A 12,906-nucleotide genomic window follows, 5' to 3' on the forward strand; every position below is an offset into this window, starting at 1 on the left:
CCAGGGTCTGCAGCGCAGACGCTGATTGACACGCGCCTCTGTTTAATCCACGCCGGAAGCTGGCGCACAGTAGTGCGGAGATGTTGCGAATGAAGTCTTTCCTGGGTGGGTTATCTATGAAGTAAATTAAATCTTTCTGAAAGCGTGGGTAACTGGTGGTGGTCTGTGATTCGGAGCCTTCTGAACGGTAAAAACGAAATTTATGCCGTTGGATCAACGTGTTGCACAGCGCAGGTTGTGGGTTTCTGGGCCGAGTCACAGGTCTGGGCATGAAGGTAGTTGATTAGTTTCCATTCTCCAGCCTGAGGAAAGTCAGAAGCTCTGTTTCAACTGGACCACTTGCATCTCGGAGGTTTCTGGAAAACCCATGTGTTTGTACCTGTAAAACTAAACAACCACAACCAAAAGAAACTACCTGTACACACAAGAACATGGATGTATCTTTATGATACTTAAATTATACACAAAATTACCTACTGTATGATTGAACTAGCTTAAGTTCTAGACCAGACAAAACTAATTATGGTAGGGGAATATGAGCGTGGCCTTGGGCTTGATCCTAAGCCACTCCATTTTAAGAACTCCTGTTTGAAACCTGCAGTCTCACCAGGCATGCCTACTGGAACGGTCCTGTGTAGCCCTCAGGCACAAACAAGTCATTTCTCACCACCCTGATTAGCTCAGAGTGAAGCCTCAGGCAGGCTGTCCTCCACCTCTTAGAGGAAAAGGTGCCCAATAAGAGGGAAAGGCGAAAAGATTAGGGTGGGGACCACCAGACCAGCTGTTTCAACCCCACAGTAAATGTCATTGAGAAATCCAGTGGCAGCTGTTAAGGACTGAAAGGGGGCGGGGGTCAAAAGCCTCAAAATTTAGTATAAAAGAGCAAATGAATTCAGCCAGCCAAAACTGATGCCATTACGCTGAGAGTCTGATGAGGACTTGCACTGACATCCCACACTTCTCATCGTTTGCTGATCCTCTGCATCTTCCTCACTGCTCTCAAACTCTACAGCCACATCTTGACCCTGGTGAGAGCCTCAACTTCTTCTTAGGGCCATCTCCTCAACTGGCGGTCAGCTTCACCTAAGGAGAAGCCTGTCTTGGTTCCTGACCTGATCAACACTGTCTGAGTGAGTGTGCATCTGCTGGACTTAAAACCTAAGGCTTGAGACTTTTGATCTAACACTTGAACTTAGCACGCAGAGGGAATGTCTGTCATAAGCCTGTCATGATTAAGTGTGTTTTCAGTGCTTAGAATTAATTAATCTAGAATTGTTCGCTGTGAATTTATCTAGAATTGTTTGCTATGAATTGATTTTGTCTATTGCAGTGCCTAGCATTAAGGATTGTCATTTTTCTTGACTAAGAATCTATAGAGTGAAATTGTATTGAATGATTTGAGTGAAAAAAGCATTGAAAATGGCAGAGCCATGTGGACATTCTTTATTTCTCCTTGACTTAGCACCTTTTGCCCATCGAGACTGGGACAAAACATCACAACAGTGGTTGCCTTTGCGGGAAGTTGAGCATGAACTGACTAGGAAAAAGCTTGAAGGAACTTTTCTGAAGTGGTAGTAATGTGCTATATCTTAGTAGGAGTTGAGTTACATAAGTATGCTGAGGCTGGCTTTGAACTCAGGATCCTCCTATCTCAGCCTCCCCAGCAGCTGGGATTACAGGTGTGTGCCACTGCGCCTGGCAACCTTATCAACCTTATCTTTGCTTTAAAAGAATATCATCTGAATGGCAAGAAGTTGATTAACTTTCATTGTCTTTACATAGGAGATTCCAGTAGCATCTTTCCAGCTGTGATAACCCAAAATGTCTTCAGAATTGCTAAGTGAACAAGGGGAATCCTTTCTTGAGAATTGCACTGCAAAATTTTCACTGTAAAATTCTCTTTGTTTATGCTTAAAATTTTTCATAATAAAAGTTAGAAGTAGATTATATAATGGCATGAAAAATGCCCAATCAAAACACCAAGTAAAAAAAGATATAATTATGAATACCTGTGTATTATCATATTTTTTTAAAAAGTTGTTAAAAGTTAGCAGTTATATCTAAATTGAATGTTTTCAAATCTTCATTCATAAAATTATAAAACATCATAAAAGTGTAGTGCACGTAGTTGGACAGGGAAGACAAAAACGTTTCTAACTATTCTCGTGTTGGGAGTCTCCTTCAAACGGTCCTTCCATTAACAGGGACAAATCTGTGGATGGATATGGTTCCTCCTACCTTGATTACTGGACAAGAACACTTAAGGTTGCCACGCCAACATCTATCCCCTCTCCAATCTCCCTATTGTCTTGCTACTCTGGTTCAGGGTCAAGGGAATAGATTAGAAACGCACAATCTGGGATTCCTTTCCCAATATCACCTACCTAATCCCGACCTGACGTTGTTCGCGTTTGAGGAGCTTTACTTTAAAGGACCAATCCTGGCCCTACTAAATGCTGCCCGGGTCACTCCGACAGTGACAGCAACTGGGAAATGACAATGAGGTTAAATGAGGAGAAATACAAGACTGAAAACTGCGACACAGAAGCACCTGCGGGGTCAAAGAACTATGCAGTTCCAAGTGCAGAGGAGAAAACGCGCGGCCGCATTCCGGACCAAAAGGTCAGGACAGTTATGACTTCCGGGACTGGAAGCCTCGCGCGCGTTGGCGTTAGTCCGGAGAGCGCTGTCCCATTTTTCCCAGGCCGCCCCGCAGGACCGGCTGAAGCTTCAGTCGCCCAGCCCTGGAACTTTGTCTCCCGAGGGGATATGTAAGCCAGGAAATCCGGGCTTACAGCAGCGATGGAGCCACGGTTCTAGGTGAGTGTCCCGGCAGGAGCACTGGTAAAGGGGACTGAGAGTCTTCCCAGCGGAGAGGTCACACCAACTTCCTGGAACTTAGTACGTGATAAGACCGCCTTCCCTCGCTCTGCGAGTCCACTCATTGGTCCAAACCCACATCGCCGTTTCCTAGTCCCGCCTATAGCCTCTCAGAAGACCCAATCAGGAGCGACGGCGTCTGCCTGATGCGCAGTTACTGGGAAACGTCGCGACTAGATCAATCAGAGCCCTGTCTATGCTTTGAAAAGCTAAGCTGCTAGGAGAGCTGGTTCCACTCCGGAGGCTCGTGTTTCGTTATACATTTTAACAGCAATTACTGAAATCTTGGGTAAGAGAGTTCTTTGGGGGGTTTTCTCGTCAAAGAAAATAAGTTGTCAAATAAGTGTCTTAACCTGTGACCTTAGTCCCCTGCTTGACCCACGGGTGGTTGTGTGCTTCTTTGCTAATTTCAATTTGTCTTCCCCAAACTCATGAGATCCTCTCCAAACTTCACTCCCTCCTGGCTGACTTTAAACAAATACATAGCTTGAAATAAGTGTAGGTAGCTGGATGTGGTTGGTGCACTCCTGTAATTCCAGCGACTCAGGAGGCTGAGGCAGGAGGGTTGCAAGTTCGAAGCCAGTCTCTGCAATTTAGCGAGCCCCTGTCTTTAAAAAAATAAAAAGGGCTGAGGATTTAGGTCACCAGAGGATTGAGCACCCCAGAGTTAAATCCTCAGTACCAAAAAAAAAAAAGATTTTTTAAAAAATTAGCCTTGACTTCCAAAATTACACCTCAGCTAAATCTCTAATAAACTCCAAAATCATATATCTACCTGCCTGTTGGACATCTCTATTTAAAGGAATCTTAATAGACTTATTACTTGATTTGTTGAAAACCAAGCTTCAGTTTCCATAATCTTCCCCATCCAAGTAAACAGAAAATCTTACCATCCATTAGCTTAAATCACAGAGTCATTTTTATGTAGCTCATGTAATTCATCAGTAAATCCTGTTGGCGCTCTCGCAATGCCCTGTACATTGCTCACCTCCCTGAGCACCTCCCCTAATTCAAACCACCATCATCTCTCCCCAGGTTATTGCAGAGCTTATCTGCTCTTCCTGCTTACCTCTTCCTACCTTGTAGCGCGTGTGAGCCTCTTCATAAGTTAAGCCCCTCTGGTGGTCTTCTGTACCAGGGAGGATAAAATCCAAAGTCCTGGATGGCCAGGATAAAATCCAAAGTCCTGGATGGCCCTGTAAGTCCCAACATAAACTTCCCAGTTTATCTCCACTAACCTCCTCTTCTTTCCCTCTGGTCCCAGTTCACTCTACTTTAGCAAGCTAGTCTAGCACCCTCCTGCCTTCTAACTTTTGAATATGCTCCTTCTCGTTGGTAGGTGCATGGCTTTCTTTTTCAATTCCTTTGTCTTGCCTGCCATCACTTTTCCTGACAACCCTGTGTACAAACACTTTTGTCTCCCTGTTGTTCTGTGTCCTTGTTGTCATTTTCAATCTTTATAACAGTTATCCCTTGGGCATACATATTTGTTTTTTCATGTCATGGTCTCTCACTAGATTTAATCTCTATGACAATTGAGATGTTTGTTCCTTTTATTCGTTGTTATAGTGCCAATGACAATGTTTGACACATAAAAACTACTTGAGAAACATTTGTTGAAAGAATGACAGATAATCATTATAGCAAGAAGTCATATAACTCTACTCTGTTACGAGTCATTCCTTTAAGCACTTTTCACACACTTGCTTAATCTTCACAGCACCATTATCATTCCTGTTTTGGAGATGGGGAAACTGAGACTCAGGTACATCAAACGACTTGCCCAAAGTCACACAGTTAGTGGCAAAGCTGGGAGTTGTACCTTGTACAACTGAAATCTGATAAAGAGTCCATACTTTAGCCAGTTGTGGTGGCTTACACCTGTAATCCCAGCTGCTCGGGAAGCTAAGACAGGAGGATTGAGAGTTCAAACCCAGCCTCAGCAAAAAGCAAGGCACTACGCAACTCAGTGAGACTCTGTCTCTAAATAAAATTCAAAATAGGGCTTGGGATGTGGCTTAGTGGCTGAGTGCCCCTGAGTTCAATCTCTGGTACCCACCTCCCAAAAAAGAGTCTGTACTATAAACTATCACAATTTTTTTTTTTAAAAAAGGTAAATTCGGGGCTGGGGTTGTGGCTCGGGTAGAGTGCTCGCCTAGCACATGTGAGGCACTAGATTGGATCCTCAGAACCACATAAAAATGAAATAAAGATTAAAAAAAAGGTAAATTCATTTTCTCTAATAATTACCAAGTGAATTGTTTTCTAGCATTATTCAACTTCAAAAAAGACTAGAGAAGATGTTTATGGAATTACAATAAATCTGGGAATTTTAAATAGTTATGAGAAAATTTTAAATAATAGCAAATGCTTAAACTATGTTAAGTGAAAATAGTAGGATATAAAATTATATGAAGTTTGGTTACTAAAGAAAGCATTGTGATTGAAGGATGGAAGAACACATGTATGGCTAACAATTGTTCTATTTATTTTTATACTAGGAATTGAACCCAGGGGCACTGTACACTGGGCTACATCTCCAGCCCTTTTTATTTTTTATTTTAAGACAGGGTCTTGCTAGGTGCAGAAGTTGGCCTAGAACTTGCAATCCTCCTGCCTCAGCCTCTGAGTTGCTGGGATTACAGTTGCATGTGCTACTGTACCCAGCCTCTAATGGTTATTTGAAAAAGACTCAAAGGTGGTGAGTAATCATGATAATATTTAAACTACAGAAGTCTGGATGACTAGGTGGCATCTTCTGCTCTTCTGTGGTAAAAAGAGCTAAATCAATTAGCCAGGAAAAGAATGTCCTAAAGTAAGATAGGTTTGGGGTAGACAGCATACTAAATTGACCTCTTAAAAAGTCATTGCACTGTTGGAATCTACCAATAAGGATTCTGAAAAAGCACATATAAAATGTGTACAGGCTAATCAGTACCCAAGGTCACCCTAAAACACCCTGTTGAACTTTGTTTTGTTCACTCTATCTCAAGAGCTTCTCCTAGCACCAAATGCCTTCTGTGATTCCTCTCCCCCCACCCCCAGCATGGCATTGACACTGTAGTAATCAGTGTCTTAAGGAAATCAGTTGAAGATTCACTGGGATTGGGAATTATATGGTGTTGACATTGATTTATACTCTAATCTGTGGAGACAGTCCAATGTGTTCAAGAGTGCGTCGTATTTTCTTGATTTATGTCGAGTTAACTCTAATGAATGCAGCACCCTGCCACCTTTCACTTTTAGTCATTCCCATAATGCTTAATGGGTTTTTGGCAGGACATACCTATAATTTTATTTTTTTTAAGTAGAACTTTTTTTACTCTTCAGAAGTACTATATAATAAGTTAGCTAAATCATTGAAAAAATACCATTTCCTGGTATTGAAGAATAAAACTAGGGGTTGAGGCTGTAGCTCAGTGGTAGAGTTCCTGCCTCACACACGTGAGGCACTGAGTTTGATCCTCAGCACCACATACAAATAAATAAATAAATATATGTGGCCATCTACAACTAGAAAGTATTTTTCAAAAAGGAATATAACTATATTGGATGAAATAAAGTAGACTTGAACAAAGAGAAAGACATGTTCCTAAAGAACTTGATAATACTTTATCCAAGGCAGCCTTTGTGAATTGGATCCATTTTCAGTGAGCTAGCATTTTGTGCTACCAGATCTATAAAACAGTCTTATCATGAACAGTGGATAAGTTCACTGCACAAGGTAACTTTTTAAGAGTGTTCAGCTGGCCTTCCATGGCCTCTAAGCTGCCCCACCCCTTGTTCTCATTATTGGTGCCCAGCCAACCACTATGTGAATCTCTTCCTAAAAGTCCATGCTTTCTTGCCTGCTTCCTTGGAGCCCTGCCTAGAAACTGCATATGATCATCATCATCGTAATAACAGTGTGCAGTGTGAGTTGATAGACATTAGAGGCAACGTGCAAGATTCTCCCCGGAAATAGACACTTTGAAGAGACTCTTTAATAAAGGGGCCTTTTCCAAAGGTGTGGCCAAGTTCAAAGGAACAATTACACTCCCCAAGTGCAAAAGCCTGCTGGAGCCAGGGACAAAAGGAATGCCTGAAGAAACTGTGGTCTTCAAGAGCTTCAACCATGGTCAGAATCCTACCAAAGCAAAGAAGGAAGAATGAAAAAATACCCTGGCCTCTTTCTCTTCCCATTCTCCCATGTCCTGTGAGCACATAGACTGAACCCAACCACAAAAGGCAGAGGGATAAGATGCTTTCAGGCTATGGAGGTCAGCTGCGTAGAGTTCAGGGCAGAGATAAGGACTAAGAATGGATTTAGAGGACAAGCAAAAAGAAAATAATCATAACAATGAGCCCCTGAATTAGATCTTGGTAGTTGGGATTGTGAGGAAGGCATAAGTTCAGGTGTGTACAGTCATCCCTCCATATCTGTGGGTTCCATGTCCATGCAACCAGTTATAGATTGAAACCAATTATAGATTAAAAATATCCAGGAAAAAAAGTTATGCCTGTATGAACAGATTCTTTTAGACTTTTTTGTCATTATTCCCTAAACAACAGCTATTCACACGGCCTTTGCATTGTATGGAGTGTTATAAATGATCTAGAGATGATTTAGAGCATATAGGAGGATTGTGTAGGTTATATGGAAGTGCCATACCATTTTATACTTTGCTGAGAGTCGGAATTGTCCCTGGCATTTTACCAGAAGTATGGTTGAGAGGCAGCCATTAAGATGATGTTGGATTGAAACAGGTTGTGTATTCAATTGTATATTAGACCTTTACTGTCCGATAATAGGATGGCTCTTGCTGCCTCGGGCGCCCGCTACTTTGGAGTTCCCTTTGAGTTCTCGCCGGTTGCGGTTGCGAGAGTGGGTCCGCTTGGTGTGTGGTGTGTTCCTGGAGGAGCCACGTGGGTGGCGTTAGGGAGAGTTCCTGGGGAGTGTGTGCGTGGAATGCTGTGGGAGTTCAGAAATAAAGTTTGTTCCTGCTTGAGTGGCTCGTGATTTGGTGCCCAGCCAGACTGCTGCAATACTTGAGAATCCCTGGAATGTAATATTTAAACATCAATGCCTACATTATAATTAGTGGCTTTTGAATATATCTGAGTGAAGCTATTAGACAAAGGAATTATTGATAAACAGGAATAAATGAAAAGTAAATAGATATTTAAAAGGAAAACAAAAATAGTTATATAAAATATCAAAAGCTTAGTGAACAAAATTGGGAATTTTTAGGTAATTTTTTTGTTAAGTAAATAAATATAAATTTAAAAAAAAAAAGAATCCCTGGAGTATAGAGTATAGTATCTGCAGGGCATCCTGGAACCAACCCCCCATGAGTACCAAGATAACTGTACTGTTTTACTTGTGCTTGGGGAGGCTACAACCTTCATCACTTAGCTGTGCTGCTTTCCCACCTCAAAGACTAGCCTTGAACCTATGATCCTAACTTTAAAAATGTTAACAGGGATTACTTGATTACTTACTTCCAGAAGCTCTCCTCCATATGCCTTCTTCACCTATCTGTGTCTTACACTTTCATGAAGGTTCAGCTCAGATCCTGCCTTCTTCCTCAAATCTTACCCTTTTTTTGGCCCATTTCATTGATTATGTGCTCATGTTATTCCTATGATAATACCTGTGTCATTTAATGCAACCTTTTTGTTGTTACTTTTGTATCCTATTAGATGTGTATCCTGATCTTCAAACTAAGTAATGCCAGGAAGACATGAAGGTCAAAGCTTTACATATAATAGCTGCTTGATAAACTTTTACCAAAGATGAACAAGAATGATGTGAAGACACCACTGATTTAAATAATGATGTTTGATTTCACAAAATAAAATCTTTTAAAGAAGGTAAGCCAAGTTTTCCTGTGTAGCAATGAGGTGTTTTTTCAAAAGAGTAATCATTCTTTTTCTCTGCTCAATTTAGAGATAGTACATGCTAATGACAAAATTTCCTTCTTCCTTCAACCCCTTTCAACCAACACTAATTGGTGAATTCATTTCTAACTCTTTTCCATGCATATACAATTATGAAATAATAATATAGCATGAGGCCCTGGGTTGGATCCCTAGCAATGAAAGGAAAAAAATATATATGTGTGTGTGTGTGTGTATACACACACACACACACACACACAATATGTGACTATAATAATATATATAAAATATATATGTGAATACTGTGGGATATATATAGATATAGATATATGTACACACATTGTTCTAGCTACTTTTTTTCAGGTAACCGTATGTCATGAACATCAATGACAATAGACATTTTTAATGACCTCATAATATTTTCTTGTTTGCATGTATATTTATTAAATTAGTGTCCTATTGTTGAACATTTGAGTCATTTCTGATTATTTTTCTTATTCTATGCAATGATTTAATTAACATCTTTAGTTTTCTGATATGAAACATCAAAACTCTGCTTTGGTGTAGACTTAGGGAAAGATAGAGGCCACCTGCAGAAGGCTTTATCTTCGTGTTTTAATTTTCTTCTGTCATTTGAATTTGTACTTTGTACTTTGTGTTGGTGGAGATACTGGGGGTTTAACCCAGGAGCACTTTACCACTGAGCTACATCCCAACCCTGGTTTTTTGTTGTGTTTTTGTTTTTTTGGTTGGGGAGAGATACCTGGGATTGAACTCAGGGGCACTTACCCACTGAGCCACATCTCCAACCCTATTTTATATTTTATTTAGAGACAATGTCTTACTGAGTTGGTTAGCGCCTCAACATTGCTGAGGATGGCTTTGAACTCATGATCCTCCTGCCTCAGCCTCTCAAGCCACTAAGATTATAGGCATGTACCACTGTGCCAGGCATGCTTTTGATTTTTTTACTCTGAGACAGGGTCTCACTGCTAAGTTGCTGAACCTTCTATCCTAACTTTAAAAATGTTAACAGGGATTACTTGAGCTGTGGGATGATTAGCCATTACTTGCTCTTCTTTATTTTCTAAAAAGAAGTTAACCATACACATAACTAAATTCTCTTACTCATTTATTCATCCTAGGTTTCCTCTCTTCTGGATATATAATTGGTATAGCTTTTTGACTGTAATTTGTTTACTTCAATGAAGTTGGTCATTGTGGTAGCTGAAAATATCAGATGTACTATATAGATAATAAGAAGAACAAAGGAATTTAGTTATTATTAGAATAGTATGTCTCTCACTGGATTGCCCCCACATTTTTGGTCTTGAGCATAGTACATCTGAAAGTAGAATAAGGAGGGGAAAGATTGATTAAATTTCATATTTTATGAAAAATCAAGTACCTTTTGGTAAGTACCCATGTTAATCTATTGAGTTCTCTCAAGATTGTTTATGTAAATTGTCTCTCTTATTCTTACCTCCTTAGAAACTTACAGATGTCCAAAAATGATTGAGATAGAGCAAGCAGAGGCCCAGCTCTCTGAGTTAGACCTGCTGGCCAGTATGTTTCCTGGGGAGAATGAGCTCATAGTGAATGACCAACTGGCTTTAGCAGAACTGAAAGATTGTATTGAAAAGAAGACTATGGAGGAGCGATCTTCAAAAGTTTACTATACCATCAATATGAACCTAGACATATCTGAGAAATCAATGGTAATTCAACTTTGTTTTGGTAAGAATTAGAACATGCCAAGACTTACAGTAACACTTACGGCATTCTTTTCCCTCTTTTCCTTTGTCTTTCTTCTTGCTCTTCTCAGGAGATATTTTCTCTGGCCTGCATTCTTCCCTTTAAGTACCCTGAAGTTCTGCCTGAAATTACTGTCAGGTATGTTACACTAATTTTAGAAGTCAAAAGTCATCAGAATAAAAGCAGTTCTTGAGTTTTCTCTTCCAAGAAAATTGATTTAATTTTTCCCCCTTCTTTTCCATCAGATCAGTATTATTAAGTAGATCCCAGCAGACCCAGCTGAACACAGATCTGACTGCATACCTACAGGAGAATTGTCAAGGAGATGTCTGTATATTGAATGCCACTGAATGGGTTAGAGAACACGCCTCAGGCTATGTCAGCAAAGATGTCCCATCTTTCCCCACCACAGAAAGTACAGTCCAGCCAGTTGATCCCATTCTTACAAGACTTTGGATCTACAGCCATCACATCTATAACAAATGCAAAAGAAAGAATATTCTAGAGTGGGCCAAGGAGCTTTCCCTGTCTGGATTTAGTATGCCTGGAAAACCTGGTGTTGTTTGTGTGGAAGGTCCACAAAGTGCCTGTGAAGAATTCTGGTCAAGGTTTGCTTTCACATAGTTTATATATCACGTCAATAACAGCAGTAAATGAGGTTTTGGTTAGGATCAGAACCAGAATCATAGCTGATTAAAATAAACACCAATGAGATAAAAGTAAACTTAAGTAAGAAAAAAAAAAGATATCTTTGCTTATAAGATAGGACATTTGCTAAACTGTTTTATAACTTCTGTTTTTAATGCTATAGAATATTCAACACAATTTTGAAAATTTCCACTTTGAAAATTTCTTTTCAGACTCAGAAAATTAAACTGGAAGAGAATCTTAATTCGCCATAGAGAAGACATTCCTTTTGATGGTACAAATGATGAAATGGAAAGACAAAGGAGATTTTCCATTTTTGAAGAAAAAGTATTCAGTGTTAATGGAGCCAGAGGAAACCACATGGATTTTGGTCAGCTGTATCAGTTCTTAAATGCCAAAGGATGTGGGGATGTTTTCCAGATGTTTTTTGGTGTAGAAGGACAGTAACTAAGGAGAAGAGTATTTTGTATTTTGTCACTGTTGACTTTTTGTTTTTTCCCACTCTTTTTTGAGAGATGAAGTAGTTTTAAGTTGAGTGCAGTGGCACACATCTATATTCCCAGTGACTAAGGAAGCTGAGGCAGGAGGATCACAAGTTCCAAGCTAAAAACTAAAAAGGGGCTGGGGGTGTAGCTTTCTGTTGGAGCACTTGCATGTTAGGGTAAAAATAAAGCAAGAAAAGGAAGTGTAGTTGATGAAAATGTCATGATTTAAAGAACTGCATTTCAATTTTTAATCTTTAAATTATCAACAGAAATTTCTTGACATAAAAACTACTGATTTTGAAAAAGAAATTACTTATATAATGACAAGTTATTACAAGTTGGTAGCCCAACTTGTCAGCCATTCCCAACATCCCCTTTTCCTTTATCTGCTATCAATAAAGAAGTTGGGAAAGCTTAACTGCTCACCTTCGCAGCCTCTGTTGCAGCTACAGGTAGCTTTGGGACACATTTGCAGGATTTCTGGGAAAGATTTGCTTCTCAAATAGAAGTGATAAAAGTGGCTAAGCCATCTTTTTCCCTATTTTTGAAACAAATACTGAAGTTATGGAAGAAGCTGGAATGGTCCTTTCAAATGAGAAAGGAAAGATCATGGGAACCAAAGAGATACCAGTGCTCATCATGTCGGTCTGCTGATCCAGTACCATCCTCTGACTATCTGTAGATATCTTATTATGAAATAAAACCAGTTTTATTTAAATTTCTATTGATTTTGTTTCTTGTTACTAGCAGCTGAAAGCTAGTTTGCGAATAGATTTTGATTTCTTCAAAGCTTTAGATCAGTGTCTACCCCTACCACTTGACATACTGATTGTGAAGTTTTTCTTAGTTGTTTTGCAGTTCGTCTTCAGTTTAGTATACTTATGGTCTGCCCCTGCTCCTGGGCTTGCCTCACAGAAGGCTGAGGTGTAAATAGAGCTTGTACTTTTCAACGGATCGTATCAAATTGGTAATTTAGAGAATTTTGGCAATTTGAGTTTTGACAAATATTTTTATTCTAGAAGTGACTTTCTGGAAATTAATTTTTGGCAAATTGACCTAGAGTCAAATAAACACACTGCCTGATGTTTGAGTCCTCTGTAAATCAGTTGCAGAAGTATTTATTAAATACTTGTTAATTGCTAATTGGTAACCATATGTTGAATATTCCTTGAAGAGTCAGACTTGGTTAGGGTTGGAGTAAGATATAAAGCATTGTTTACCTTTGTTGGAGGCAGTACATGTGTCCATCACTGAGTGA

General features: G+C 39.7%; 1 protein-coding gene across 4 annotated transcripts; it reads left to right on the forward strand.

Moving 5' to 3' along the window:
* Window positions 1-18: 18 nt before the first annotated feature.
* On the forward strand, window positions 19-12,370 carry Rwdd2b (RWD domain containing 2B). Of its 4 annotated transcripts, XM_071615105.1 has the most exons (7): window positions 19-105; window positions 1,013-1,130; window positions 8,563-8,733; window positions 10,252-10,478; window positions 10,586-10,653; window positions 10,761-11,123; window positions 11,376-12,370. In XM_071615105.1, the coding sequence occupies exons 4-7, from the start codon at window positions 10,272-10,274 to the stop codon at window positions 11,608-11,610; spliced, it is 873 nt and encodes a 290-aa protein (XP_071471206.1). In that variant the 5' UTR covers window positions 19-105; window positions 1,013-1,130; window positions 8,563-8,733; window positions 10,252-10,271; the 3' UTR covers window positions 11,611-12,370. The 4 variants fall into 4 exon arrangements, with proteins under 4 accessions (XP_071471206.1, XP_071471208.1, XP_071471207.1 ...); XM_071615107.1 differs by lacking the exon at window positions 1,013-1,130 and having other exon boundaries at window positions 33-105; XM_071615106.1 differs by lacking the exons at window positions 19-105; window positions 1,013-1,130 and adding an exon at window positions 2,570-2,820.
* Window positions 12,371-12,906: the final 536 nt, after the last annotated feature.

Source organism: Marmota flaviventris, chromosome 8 (assembly GCF_047511675.1).
Source record: "Marmota flaviventris isolate mMarFla1 chromosome 8, mMarFla1.hap1, whole genome shotgun sequence".
NCBI classification, from domain to species: domain Eukaryota; kingdom Metazoa; phylum Chordata; class Mammalia; order Rodentia; family Sciuridae; genus Marmota; species Marmota flaviventris.

Coding starts and splice junctions, on each gene's coding strand:
- Rwdd2b (XM_071615105.1), top strand. CDS start 10,272: ATGATTGAGATAGAGCAAGCAGAGGCCCAGCTCTCTGAGTTAGACCTG. Junction 10,654..10,760: donor CTGCCTGAAATTACTGTCAG/GTATGTTACACT, acceptor CTTTTCCATCAG/ATCAGTATTATTAAGTAGAT. Junction 11,124..11,375: donor TGTGAAGAATTCTGGTCAAG/GTTTGCTTTCAC, acceptor ATTTCTTTTCAG/ACTCAGAAAATTAAACTGGA.